Source organism: Budorcas taxicolor, chromosome 9 (assembly GCF_023091745.1).
Source record: "Budorcas taxicolor isolate Tak-1 chromosome 9, Takin1.1, whole genome shotgun sequence".
Taxonomy (NCBI): domain Eukaryota; kingdom Metazoa; phylum Chordata; class Mammalia; order Artiodactyla; family Bovidae; genus Budorcas; species Budorcas taxicolor.
The window spans coordinates 70,900,203-70,915,309 of NC_068918.1; the positions used below are offsets into that span (position 1 = coordinate 70,900,203).

The window sequence follows — 15,107 nt, forward strand, 5'->3', positions numbered from 1 at the left end:
TTCATAGAAAAAAAAATCTGACAAAACTAGTCTCCAAGAATAAGTCAGTGTCAGTAGATAAACTGTTTAAAGTTGCAGACAGCTACTCTTTGGTTTTCTTGTATTGTTGACAGAATCACCTTTACTTCCAAATAGAAGGGCGTTTAAAACCGTAATTTAAATAAAGCTTAACTTTAATAAAAATTTTTTCCAAAAATTGTTTTTAAACTTTTACTTTTATCTCAGCCTATGAGTAATCTATGGTAGTAAACTATGTATTTCAAAATGTTTAATAGAATAAAAGTTGCCTTTGAGCCTTGCTTTCTACTATTTCTGTTATTCACCATTACTTCATTGACTTCCAGATTTTCAGCTTCTATTTACCCAAACCATTTAGGTTATTTTGCATGCGTTGAACAACATTTAAGTTTTCTATTTTGACCACTGTAGGTGTGTGATTAGTCTCTTCCCTCCTATTTTTCTCTTCCCTTCTATTTTAAAACTGTCAACTTCCTTTCATCTGTAAATACCACAAACATTTTTGTCTTAAGCATATTGATGAACATGGTTGTTTTAATGCTGATCTCTTTTGTATCACCATTCTCTAAATTTTACCCTGCCTGACTTTTCACTGCGCTATGGTCTATGTAATGGCATTAATAGACCAATTTGCATTAGTTTTGTAAGTAAAATTTCATGGAACATTGTTTTAAATATTTTATTATCTTTTAGGAATGTTCAGTATTTCCATTGTAGAACAAACTAAGCAAAACCAGCTACATACTTAGATGTATTTGCCTTCAATAAATACTGCTCGAATATACTAGTAAGTTTAAACACTGACCTAGAGCCTCCAACACTGTCATCCTTACAGAAGGACAAAGTGAAAATAAAATGCACTTGGGAATCACGTAGTATTTGTTACTAGTTTCTGCTCCTTGTTAAACCACAAACTCTGCTGTTACTCATCTTTTCTCTCTCTAGGTTTTTCTTCTTTCAAAATGAAATTAATCATACTTCTTATAGTTGTTTCAATTATTAAAGAGGAAAAACTATGAAAATTGATTACTGTGCCTAACACAAAATCAGTGTTCAGCAAATTAGCTTCCTTTTTTTTTTAACCTTCCTTCCTATTTGTGTGCCAAAGAAAGGATATTTAATAGCAAGTTAATGAACACTTAAAATTATTTTGTGAATCAGAAAAAGTATCACAGTTGTGGATAAGGTATTGACCTTACAAAAAGATTGACTAAAGGGTATTATTGCTCAGTGTATCTTAGGGCAGAGTTATGGTATAGGCATATATGCATACATTTACAGTGTGTGTTCAGTTGCCAAGTCTTGTCCGACTCTTTGCGGCCCCATGGACTATCACCCACCAGGCTCAGATTTTGTAGGGCTTTCCCTAGGCAAGAATACTGGAGTGGGTTGCCATTTTTACGTATTTACAGGATGTCTATATATCAAACATATGAGATGGAAAGTATACTTCTAGTAGGAGGGTTGTAACAGGTTGAACCATATGACAATGGTTCATAGGACAGAATAGACACAAACCACGTGTCTGTTTTTGTACAACGGAGGTGGTAGAACATTAATTTCATATATTCAAACTAACAGATTCCTGCTTAGAATATCCAGACATAAAGATAGATATCAAGAAGTAGTCTTCTATTTATTTTAGGAAGTTTTCTGGCATAAATAGTTCATTTCGATCCATTTAAATGTGGCATTAGCCTTATTTTTTTTCCCACTTACGTTCTTTAGCATGAGGCATAAAATTGAAAATCTTAGAATTGCTTTAAGGCATCAGGTATATGTTCTTACAGACTTAGCATTTAAATAATTATTGTGTCTATTTCATAAACTTAGGCTAACAGAACTGTATTAGATAGTGCTATCCCTAATTTTCAAACTAAAGAAAAGCCATTTTCCTGAAAAAATATACATACTAGCATAGCTAATAAGTGACAGTCCTAGAATTTGAACCCAAGTCTTTCAGATTTTGTGTTTTTGGCACCTCCCTTCTATTTCCCTTCCTCTGAAAAACTAAAGTTCTATCAGATTAAAACCTACATTTCTCATAATATTTTTCTCCTTAAGAGCTTAGATATGGAAATCACCTGTTTGCTGGCAAATTTTTCTATTACATTTAAAACAGTTTTTAAAAATTAGTTCATAGTTACCCAAAAGAAAATGAAATAACATTTTCAGTTTATAAATATAGCAGATGTTTCCCCTCTTACTCACTTCAAGAATGATTTACTTTCTCTCATATAAAGGTCCAGGATGTACTTTTATCAAAGGGAAATCCTTAAGATAGCTGAAAAGAATAGTATGTACTAATATACAGTGTTTAGTTCTTCCACAGAAAAGCAAAGAGGGTGCAAAGAGGGCGGGTTTAGTGATTAAACAGCCAAGTGTTTGGCTCTTTGTGCTTTTACCGCTGTGTACTATCAGATAGAGGTCATACAGCCTACAGTTTTTTCCTTCTCTTGAAATATGCTTTCTACAGTCTGTAAATATTGAGGAAGAACATCTCAGTAGTAAATCTAAATAGATGAAAAATTAGTTTAGAATTAATGCAAACCTTTTAATTATAAAGGCAGCTCACCTCATATCTAGATCAAAAACTTAGCTCTTTTATTGTTTTTTTAAGTGACAGAAGAACTGCATTTGAGCTCTGCTGTCCAGCCTTCAAACTGTTTTGTATTCTGGCTGACTGTTTCTGTCAGCACTATTTTCCATGATTATTCTGAAGTTTACTCAACCCAGTGATCCTACATTTGCTTATAATGTTCCTCGTAGTTATCATGTCTTTCTCTTTCACTGCCTCTTCAAATGTTACTGCCATTCAGGGTTCTGTTTAATTATACTTCTTGCATCATCTTCTCGAGTTTTCTTACCAATACTCATTTCTCTTTTTCTAGAGTTCCGTCAGGAGAACAATTTAGTACTTAATTAGAAGTCATAAAGTATTTAATTTTGAATGTATATAATCTCATCAAATAGGCTATGTAAAAACCATCTGCTAAAAATAATTAGCCAGAAGTTACTTGTTAACATTTCTTTTTTGTTAAGTGATAGAAATTTCCAACACACTTCTGCCTTCCCCAGGATTGTTTTTATGGTGACATCACTCCAACATATTGTAATGTAACAGGCTACAACCAGTTTGCAGAATAACAAATGAAACCTTTACAAATTGAGGTAAGAAGGAAAAATAAGTAGCTTAGGGCATTTTAAAAAGCTAGATTAACATAAACTAAAAACCATTCTTACTGATTTAACTGGTATTTATACACTTAGTTCAGCCTCTGTGCTAGGCCCCCACAGGAACATGTCATGGTAACTGCCAAGAACATAGGCCTTGGTCCCTGTACATGGAGACAGATGAGAAGCCATGTCTTCTCACTGCTGCATAAGACTTGTTGAGCAGCCTATACTGTCAATTCAAGGTTTGGTTGAATGACTCTGATCAGAGTTCTTAATAAATGCTGACTGTTTGTGGGTTTTTCTTTTTTTAGTATCACTCAAATAAAATTTTATTTTAATGCATAATGGTCTTTGCAGGTGACACTAGTGGTATAAAACCCACATGCCAATGCAGTAGACATAAGAGATGCAGGTTCGATCCCAATGTCAGGAAGATCCCCTGGAGGAGGAAATGGCAATCCACTCCAGTATTCTTACCTGGAGAATCCCATGGACAGACGAGCCTGGCAGTCTACAGTCCATGGAGTCACAAAAAGTTGGATATGACTGAAGTGACTTAACACACACACACATAATACATAATAGATCATCTCTGTAAATTGTCTTTTGTTCTTGTTCAGTAATATTGCCTACTTAATCATCTGGAGATGTGCAAGGAAGCATTTAAAAATTAATGCAGGATGCTGACCAACGAAACCTTGCCTTCTCCACAGAGAAAGGGGTTTGTTAGGAGGATTTTAATGTACTCAGAAACACAAATTACTTAGTAAGAAATGACATTGATATCCAGATTATCTGTGAAGAGTTGTCAGTTTACCCTTTTTTCCCTAAAGATCTGTGTGAAAAATATATGTAGTCACCTACCTGTGTTTTTATGCTCAGCTGCTTCAACTGCCTGGACTTCACTAGGTAGTTTCTAAAGAGCCCTGTTGAATCTTGCATTCTAAGTTAAAAAAAAAAAAATTATATTGTGTAATTATTTGCCTTTGAAAGTTCAAGTTTCATGGGAGAATTATGTCATATGTTTATAACTTAATAAATTTTGTTAGGGCCTTCCCAGGTGGCACAGTGGCAAAGAATCACCCTGCCAGTGCGGGAGACCCAGGAGACATGGATTTGATCCCTGGGTCAGGAAGATCCCATGGAGGAGGAAATGGCAACCCACTCCAGTATTCTTGCCTGGAAAAGTCCATGGACGGAGAAACCTGGTGGGCTATAGTCCCTGGGGCAGAAAAGAGTTGGACAGGACTGAGCTACTAAGCACACACACATATGCATATTTTGTTAGCATTTTTTAAAATCAAGCAAAACATAGTCGTTGAATTGGTCAATTTAAATTTTTATGTCTCCTGACTTTGCAGTTATATAATTTTTCTTATAAATAAATTCATACATATATATGTATACACTATATAAGATTGTTTGTTAGTATTAGCTATAGCAGAAGATTGGAAACAACCTAAATGTCCTCAGTGAGGGATAGCATTATAAAATGTGTGTTCATGTATGTAATGGAACACTACTATATTTACCCATTAAAAGAACAAGGCAGGTTTATATATTTTAATCTGGAATTATTGCTAAGGCATATTATGTGAAAAATGCACAGAATAGTACAGTATGCAGACATATTACCATTAGCAAAATATTAATATATTAATAACACATGCTGAAGTATGCCTTCTCCACAGAGTGAGGAGTTTGACCAGAAGATTTTGATTTAGGCAAGAACACAGATTTCTTAGCAGATTTCTTAGCAAAGTACATTTCTTTATTATACATGCATACACTGGTCTGAAAATACACATATTTTTATGTGAATAGAAGGGTGCCCTAAAAATAGTGATATCCCTCAAGTGGAATAGAATGAGAGGAAAGCTTTTCACTTTTTTCCACCCTTTTTGGGGTTTTGTTTGTTTGTTCTTTGACTATTTAAAATTTGTACTTTTCATCCATACCCCTTCATACTTTGGAAATGTTTGTTCCGTTTTTAGTTAAAAAGCAAGATTTGTATGACTTAGTAAAAATAGCACCAAGGCTGTGAAAGTGAAACTAGTTTGCCAAAACAAAACTGAATGATATAAAATAGTATATGTTTAAACTGTTTTTCCGTTGGATGGGAAATAATAAGGTCCTTCAAAGTCAAGAAGTCTTTCAAGTAAAATTCGTGCCTGCAGAATACATTTGAGAACTTAAGTCAAACCATAGCTCTAGAACTCTCATTGCCCCTAAAAACTTCCCAGTTTGTTTTCTCTCTCTCTCCTGTTCCTTTTTTATGTCCTAGTGTCTTTCCTACTTTACGCTACTGCTGTTTAGTCACTAAGTTATAGTCTGACTGTTTGCAGCCCCATGGACTATAGCAAGCCAGGCTCCTCTGTCCATGGAATTTTCTAGGCAAGAATACTAGAATGTGTTGTCCTTTCCTTCTCCAGGGGATCTTCCCAACCCAGGGATCGAACTCTCATCTGCTGCTTGGCAGTCGGATTCTTTACTACTGAGCCACCTGGGAAGCCCCCTACTACACATTGCCTATGCAGATTGAACCTCTTAGCTTGGGGCAGCAGAATCCTGGTTTCCATTTGAGTCTGTTGATTGAGAGTAATCAGCTTTTCTTCTTCATTTGCTTTCTTGTTGATTGAATCATCTTGTTAATTTAATAATTTTTGTTAATTGAAACTCTTTGGAAGTTTCCACAGTTTATGTTAATTTTTTAGATGATTTAATAGTCTTTAGTGTATTACTTAGCATTAATCAAGAATGCTAGTTATCCACTGAATATGATATTCATGACAAGTTCTAATAGGAAATCATAACTAATTGCTTCTTGGGTATGTAAAATATTATCTTAAAAACATATAAACTGGAAAATTGGAATATGTAATTTGTAAATTTCATTGACAGAGATGAAATAGGACTCATTCCATAAGTTAAACTAAATCATAATTATATCCGACCTGGTCCTCAAAATTATTCAATTATTTAAGAAATTAAAAGATGGGAAGGGAATCTGTTACTTCTACAGATACATGGTAAGCTTTATTGAGAAGCATCTTGAAGAAGTAGATGTGATAGAAAATGAAAAATATATAATAAGAATATATGTTACCTCATAACACATCTATGTAAATGCTCAAAATATATTTTTCTGCATATTTCCTATACCAGCCTCCAACATCAAATAAGATGTATATCAAATTACAGTCCATTGAGATTTCAGGAAAGTAATCAAGTGAAGTAATGAGATTCTTCCATGATCCTCTGAGTGCTTTCCTAATATATAATTAAGAGGATTGAGGGTGTAACACTTCTGTACTCATTTGTGGTTTTCTGATTTGCAGGTGTAACAAGTAACACTATCCAGCCTACTCCACAGACTATTCCGGCCATTGATCCTGCACTCTTCAGTACAGTTTCCCAGGGTAAGTCAGCTGTTTTATGAGGTATCATGTATCTCCTATTTGGGGTCATTGTTTTGTGCTTTTATCTTGGGATGACTGTATCTGAATGTCTAGGTAATTTGAAATACACTTCTTTAAATGCCTTTATTCACCAAATTCTCCAATAAACCAAGATTATTTCTTAGATCAAAAATATTTAAATCCAAAGGCATTCCCCCCCCCTCCTTTTTTTAACAATTCCTTTTTTTATGTACTGCTGGGTATAGTGGTACAAACATGTAACCAAAGCTATCGTGGAAGCTTCTGTTAGTTTAGTTCAAGATTACCTCGTGATTTGATTACAATCTTCTTTACCTGCACTAAGTTAATAGATTATCTAAGAAGAGAGAAACTAACCATAGTTGAAGATAGAAGTCTCTGAGGATTGTTATGTTGATTGATTGGTTCATAGGCTAAGTGATTATTTTATTAATTCCAATCTTTCTAGCTTTTCTGGAAAGAAACAGAACAACTTGGGTGTTCTGTTTGTTTAATTTAGTCTTTTTCAGAATTTTCTTCATATGTCTGATGAGATCAGTCCTTTTATATGTAAGATGAAGACCTTGGTTGGTTACTTTCAGTAGCTGTCATTGAATTTCCCCTGATGTTATATCTGCAGGTCTGTTTTCCCACTTGATTTTTCTGTTCTCCCTTGTGAAAACAGGCTATTCAGCTTCCTCCTGCATCTCAGCCATAGATAAAGAGATTTTTTTCTTGGAGGGGAATGGCAAGGGGTGTACCACACATACCTTGTCAGTCCTAGCTCTATCTAGGAGGTTAATTCCGTGATTTTAGAGAGACATTCTCTATCTTTTTAACCTAGGGTGCCATGTGAGAGATGGGAATGCAGTAGGGCAAAGGATGTGCACGTATGCAGAGGGTGATAGAGTGAGGAAGGTTAGACTGATGGTGTAAAGACCCCTAACCCCACTCCTCATATAGCTAGACCATCTCTGAAGTTTCTCTAGGTAAGCTCCACATAAAGGCCTCCTATAAACATGTTTTGAATTGGAATGTTTTTCCACTCTTATCTAACAGCATGTGTGTTAGCCACTCAGTCGTGTATGACTCTTTGCAACTCCATGGACTGTAGCCCACCAGTCTCCTCTGTCCATGGAATTCTCCAGGCGAGCATACTAGAATGGGTTGTCATTCCCTTCTCCAGGAGATCTTCCTGACATAAGGATCAAACCCAAGTCTTCTGCACTGCAGGCAGATTCTTTACTGTCTGAACCATCAGGGAAGCCCATCTAACGGCATACCTCCATTTAATTTCTAGTTTTCTAGAAATTTCTTTAAATCTCTTGTCAGTTACCTGTTCCAGTTTTTACAGTGTTTGACTTCACTGCTTTTCCTTCAATTTTAGGGTTTATTTCCTTGTGTTTTGCCTTATCATTTTAATATGGTTTCAAAAGAAAAAATTACATATGCTAAGTCTGCCATCTTACCCAACCAAACTGTCAGGTATGAATGCAGAATGCTGCTGCTGCTGCTAAGTCACTTCAGTCATGTCCGACTCTGTGACCCTATAGATGGCAGCTCACCAGGCTCCCCCGTCCCTGGGATTCTCCAGGCAAGAACACTGGAGTGGGTTGCCATTTCCTTCTCCAGTGCGTGAAAGTGAAGTCACTCAGTCATGTCCGACCCTCAGCAACCCCATGGACTGCAGCCTTCCAGGCTCCTCCGTCCATGGGATTTTCCAGGCAGGAGTACTGGAGTGGGGGGCCATTGCCTTCTCCGTGAATGCAGAATAAATATTGTTAAATATGTAAGGATTCTGAAGTTTCACCTACCACATACTGTTTCTAAAGAAGTTACCAGAGGATATGCTCCATCAAGAGAACAGTGATAACCAAAAAAAGAAATATGAGATATAAGAAATGGTGAAATTAATCGTATGTCACCTAACAGAAAAAATTCCATTGACAACTTTTCCATAGGCTTGAAAAGCAGTTGCTCTAAAATTAGAAAACCAATTTCTTAAACCTCCTTTAAGAAAACTGAAGTGGATTCCATGCAGTATATACAATAAAAAGCTGTAGAATGTGAAAGAAATGGATAAGAAGCCATAGAATTTGTCTGCCAAGAAGAATGAAAATATCCAAGAAAATATTTTAAATTGTACAAGAAATTTCAAGTAAGAAGCAAACTGAAATATGCCATGATTTTGAACAATAATAGAATTATGAAATATAAGAAAAGGGATTTTGTTTGACTTGGACACAAAGAACATTCTCCTTGAAATGGCATAGGCTTATCACAAACAGTATTTTATTCAAGACGGAATATAAATCAACACTGACAAGTTGAAGGTAGAGAGAGGTATTTCAAGAGGTTGAAAGGTGGAATAAAAGAAGGCTCTATTTAGGGGGAGTATCCAAAAGTGAAATGTTGACATTTTTTCTAGAGTTGATGAAATAAGACAGAAGTAAGCAGCTAAGCAACTTGAAAAAAAATAATAAATTTAGGAGGAGACAGGGTAAGAAAGAAGGAAAGAGTGTACATGGCTAAATCCTTTACCTTCTATAGCAGAGAGGAGGCCTTACAAGTAGCTGAGAAGAGAAGCGAAGCAAAAGGCAAAGGAGAAAAGGAAAGATACACATCTGAATCCAGAGTTCCAAAGAATAGCAAGGAGAGATAAGAAAACCTTCCTAAGTGATCAATGGAAAAAAAACAGTAGAATGGGAAAGACTAAAGATCTCTTCAAGAAAAGTAAATATACCAAGGGAACATTTCATGCAAAGATGGGCACAGTAAAGGACAGAAACGGTGTGGCCCTAACAGAAGCAGAAGATACTAAGAAGAGGTGGCAAGAATACATGAAAGAACCATGCAAAAAAAGATCTTCATGACCCAGATAACCACAATGGTGTGATCACTCACCTAGAGCTAGACATCCTGGAATGTGAAGTCAAGTGGGCCTGAGCAAGCATCACTATGAACAAAGCTAGTGGACGTGATGGAATTCCAGCTGAGCTATTTCAAATCCTAAAGGATGATGCTGTGAAAGTCCTGCATTCAGTATGCCACCAAATTTGGAAAACTCAGCAGTGGCCACAGGACTGGAAAAGGTCAGTTTTCATTCCAGTCCCAAAGAAAGGCAATGCCAAAGAATGCTTAAACTACCACACAATTGCACTCATGTCACACACTAGCAAGGTAATGCTCTAAATTCTCCAAGCTAGGTTTCAACAGTTCATGAACCAAGAACTTCCAGATGTTCAAGCTGGATTTAGAAAAGGCAGAGGAACCAGAAATCAAATTGCCAACATCCACTAGATCAAAGAAGAAGCAAGAGAATTCCAGAAAAACATCTATTTCTGCTTTATTGACTATACCAAAGCCTTTGACTGTGTGGATCACAACAAACTGTGGGAAATTCTTCAAGAGATGGGAATATCAGACCACTTTACCTGCCTCCTGAGAAATCTGTATGCAGATCAAGAAGCAATAGGAAAAACTGGACATGGAACAACAGACTGGTTCCAAATTGGGAAAGGAATACATCGAGGCTGTATGTTGTCACTCTGTTTATATAACTTATATGCAGAGTACATCATAGGATATGCTGGGATGGATGAAGCTCAGACTGGAATCAAGATTGCTGGGAGAAATATCAACAACCTCAGATATGAAGATGACACCAACCTTGTGGCAGAAAGTGAAGAGGAACTAAAAAGCCTCTTGATGAAAGTGAAAGAGGAGAGTGAAAAAACTGGCTCAGTACTCAACATTCAAAAAACTAAGATCATGGCATCTGGTCCCATCACTTCACTGCAAATAAATAGGGAAACAGTGGAAGCAGTGAGAGACTTTATTTTTAAGGCTCCAAAAAATCACTGCAGATGGTGACTGCAGCCATGAAATTAAAAGACGCTTGCCTCTTGGAAGAAAAGCTGTGACCAACCTAGATAGCTTATTAAAAAGCAGAGACATTACTTTGCCAACAAAGGTCCATCTAGTTAAAGCTGTGATTTTTCCAGCTTTCATGTGTGCATGTGAGAGTTGGACTGTAAAGAAAGGTGAGCACCAAAGAACTGGTCCTTTTGAATTGTGGTTTTGGAGAAGACTTGAGAGTCCCTTGGACTGCAAGGAGATCAAACCAGTCAATCATAAAGGAACTCAGTCCTGAATATTCATTGGAAGAACTGATGCTGAAGTTCCAATACTTTGGCCACCTGATGCAAAGAACTGACTCATTGGAAAAGACCCTGATGCTGGGAAAGATAGAAGGCTGGAGGAGAAAGGGAGGACAGAGGATGAGATGGTTGGATGGCATCACCGACTCAGTGGACATGAGTTTGAGTCAACTCCAGGAGTTGGTGATAGACAGGGAAGCCTGGTGTGCTGCAGTCCATATGCTTGCAAAGAGTCAGACACGACTGAGTGACTGAATTGAACTGAAAAACTTATAAATCAAGAAACAATGGTATAAGATTATCATTTGGAGTTAGGGAAATAACCTAGAGAAAACAAAATCATTATTTGGTTTAAAGAGAAATCCCTGTATACCCAGTTGATAAAACTATGCCTTTCCAAAGTTGATATATCTGATCTTGACAGAGGACTGTTCAGTTGTTAAGTCATGTTTGACTCTTCAACCCCGTGGACTACAGCACACCAGGTTTCCCTGTCCTTCACTGTCTCCTGGAGTTTGCTCAAAATCATGTCTATTCATCGGTGATGATATCTAACCATCTCTTCCTCTGCCAACCCCTTCTCCTTTGCCTTCAATCTTTCCCAGCATCAACATCCTTTCCAGTGAGTCAGCTCTTCTCATTTGGTGGCCAAAGGATTGGAGCATCGCCTATAGCGTCAGTCCTTCCAGTGAATATTCAGGGTTGATTTCCTTTATAATTGACTGGTTTGATCTCCTTACAGTCCAGGGGACACTCAAGAGTCTTCTCCAGCACCACAGTTTGAAAGCATCGATTCTTCAGCACTCAACCTTTATGGACCGACTCTCACATCCATACATAACTACTGGAAAAACCATAGTTTTGACTATATGGACCTTTGTTCACAAAGTGATGGCTCTGCATTTTTTTTTTTTGTCTCTGCTTTTTTCATACACTGTCTAGGCTGGTCATAGCTTTCCTTCCAAGGAGCAAGCATTTTTTAGTTTTATGGCTGCAGTCCCTATCCACAGTGATTTTGAGGTACAGATGTGAGAGTTGGATTATAAAAGAGGCTGATCTCCAAAGAATTAACGCTTTCCATTTGTTGTGCTGGAGAAGACTCCTGAGAGTCCACTGGACTGCAAGGAGATCAAACCAGTCAGTCCTAAAGGAAATCAATCCTGAATATTCATTGGAAGGACTGAAGTTGAAGTTCCAGTATTTTGGCCACATGATGCGAAGAGCTGACTCATTGAAAAAGACCCTAATGCTGGGAACGATTGAGGGAAGGAAGAGAAGCAGGGAACAGAGATGAGATGGACGGCATCATTGACTCAATGGACAGGAGTTTGAGCAAACTCCCAAAGGTATTGAAGGACAGGAAGCCTGGCATGTTGCAGTTCATGGAGTTGCAAAGAGTCAGACACAACTTAGCGACTGAACAACAACAGTCTGTGATTCACAACAGTGAGGACCAACTATGATTGTAATCTTTAATACTCAACAAGTATTTGGAGGCTTTGTATATGTTAACACACTGGTCTAGTTACTGTATGTAGATGTATAAGTACATTATTTTAAAATCTTAAATTTAATGTTTAATTCTGTGTGAACTTAATATTTTTTTTAAGTGGGAAATAAAGTAAATATGGCTTTTTTATAGTCATTCATTGAAGTTATTCAACACTTACAAGTGCCTGAAAACTGGGTTAGAAACTCTAGGATATATTACTTCAGCATACTTTTTTGAAAATTTTAGAAAATATTAATTTGGATATGAATTTAGTATCAGAGTACCTAGAACTGCTACATAACTTTGAAGTAGGACTTCATATGTCAAAATTTTCATTTTATGCTTTATTTTCTGGCAAAATTAAAAGCAACTAAAAGAAAAGCAATTATATTTATATATGTTCATTTAGAAAGGGAATCAAAATATATTATCTTTTCTTTGTATTCTATACCCCCAACCTTCTGACCAGTTCTTAAGAGTCCTCATAAAAATTTCTAAAGAAAATGATATTTATTTCCAAAGATAAGACACAGAGTTTTTAGTTTCACTTTTAGGAATGTATATTCAAATCTAAATCTTAGATTAAATATTTTCAGTATAATTTTTTTTTTACCCAAATTATTTGGCTTGGTCTATCCATGTTAAATATATGTGTATCTAGATACAAAGCTTGATGAAAATCAATTTAAACAAAGAACTAATAAGAATTGTTTAGGTTTGATTGTGTAGTTTAACGATATGTTTTAGTTAATCCTTAACCCTTTACATGCTTAAAAAAATTTAGATAATGTATGTAATATTTGCATAAAGTTTGTTACTTAATTTTCTATTTATATGTATATTCTAGTTCAAATCAGGTTTGAATGTCTTAGACTGTGTATGTTGTTCCATAAAAAGAGAGTCTCAACAATTCTGACATAAATACCAAAGCTGCTTTCCTTGTTTTATACAGAATATGAATATATAATTTTTTGCAGTTAATTTGCCAATATATAAAGGCTTCCAGTTTATGACTTCTGGAAAGAAAATCTTGCTTATATAAGTCATTATGCATTGGCATACATATAGTTTATATTAATAGTTAGATTTAAAAGCATAAAGAAAATTTATTCAGATACAACTAAGGGTTGGGGAAAGACCTTCATATTTTTATATAAACTTAAATATTTTCTGTAATCTTGAGTATAAGCATTTACCTAACCTAAATAACACTTTTTCTATTCTTTATAAATGTTTTCATTACTCTATTTTTCTCTTAGGAGATATCCGACTAACACCAGAGGACTTTGCTAGGGCTCAGAAATACTGCAAGTATGCTGGCAGTGCTTTGCAGTATGAAGATGTCAGCACTGCAGTGCAGAATCTGCAGAAGGCCCTCAAGTTACTGACTACAGGCAGAGAATGAAGCCTTTGTACAACATCCATGCATTTTTGGCTTAAAGAACTAACAGTCCAGTACTCTATCTTCAGCCTATCAGGAGCACAGTTTTAAGGAAGACTTCAGTTCCATTGACTTTAACAATGAAATCTGTGTCTGTGTATCAGATTCCTATTGAAGTATTCATCAGCAGCCTCAACCAGTTTTCATTGTCCATTTAGTGGATCCAGTAGTCTCTGAGTGTATAGCTCTCTAATGTGAGCAAGGTCCTATAAATGCCCACTGAACCCTGCTTGTTCAAAACATGAAAACACTTCTATAAAATGTATTGGGAATTAGCTTTGAATCTTAATCTAAATAAATGAAGGAATCTTATAATCTCTAATTTGAACAAACAGACCATAATCACTTTGCTATAAAATTCTGAACTTAACTTTTAATAGACTGCCAGGATATTCTAGATTAGAGATCATATTTCAGTTTTCCTCAAGATTAAACAGATATGAATGTTCTAAACTGTTAGATGAATCTGAAAGAGACTGTATTCAAATTTCAGTTTATACTCAAATGGAGCTACGCTAGAAAATAAAATGTTCATGAAAGGAAAAAATAATGACGTAAAGAGGTAGCATCAGTTCTAGACATAAGAATAATGTTGGTTGCTCAACTGTTTTCCCTTACCCATTGACACTTCAGGTGAATTGGTATTTGCTTCCTAGGCAGTTTGACTGCATGTATTAGAGAATGAAAACAAGATGTTTGTAGTAATGCCTGGAAACTTGGTGCTTTTGAGTTAAGGTTCTCTGCTGCTATGGAATGGATTCCATAGAGTATATAGCTATGAATGATGCAGATTATAAGAACATGATTCTCAGTTGTTGAGTTTATAAGTTTTTTGTGGGGAATTATGAACTTACTGTGTCACCTGCATTTGTGCTGTGTAAAAAATAAATACAAGGTTTCTTTTAACTAGTTTGACTTGTTGCAGAGCCAGATATCATTTTTGCATGCTGAAATTGTCACATTTTTAAAGTCAGACAGTTTTTAAAATGAGAGAAATTTGGCAGATTTACCTGAAATTTATCTGATATATTTCATTCATTACACTAATATTTGGAATCTTTTAACATAGGGGTCAGCAAACTGTGGTCTGTTGGCTGGCCACTTGTATAAATAAAGTTTTATTGAAACTGAATTATTTATTTTTTGTTCTTGGTTGCTTTCCATGACTGCAGAATTATACGGCCTGCCAGTCCAAAATACATACTACTTACTCCTTTATGGAAAAGTTTGCTGACCCCTGTTCTAACAGGCTATTTGGAAGAAAATGAATCATTAACTCATAATGTCTTTCTGTTTTTCTTTGCATAAGTATAGTGCTATTGTATAGAGTTTGATAGAATGAATATGCAGAATAAACAGTTTTAAATTATTATAAAAACAAGCCCCCCATAAACAAGCCTCCT

General features: G+C 35.8%; 1 protein-coding gene across 2 annotated transcripts in view; it reads left to right on the top strand.

Moving 5' to 3' along the window:
* Positions 1–14,610, top strand: part of VTA1 (vesicle trafficking 1) — a 72,572-nt gene extending 57,962 nt beyond the window's left edge. For both annotated transcript variants that reach the window (XM_052645791.1, XM_052645792.1), the window contains exons 7-8: positions 6,534–6,614; positions 13,523–14,610. In XM_052645791.1, the coding sequence (XP_052501751.1) occupies positions 6,534–6,614; positions 13,523–13,668 (227 nt within the window). In that variant the 3' untranslated portion in view covers positions 13,669–14,610. The remainder of the gene's footprint in view (positions 1–6,533; positions 6,615–13,522) is intronic.
* Positions 14,611–15,107: the final 497 nt, after the last annotated feature.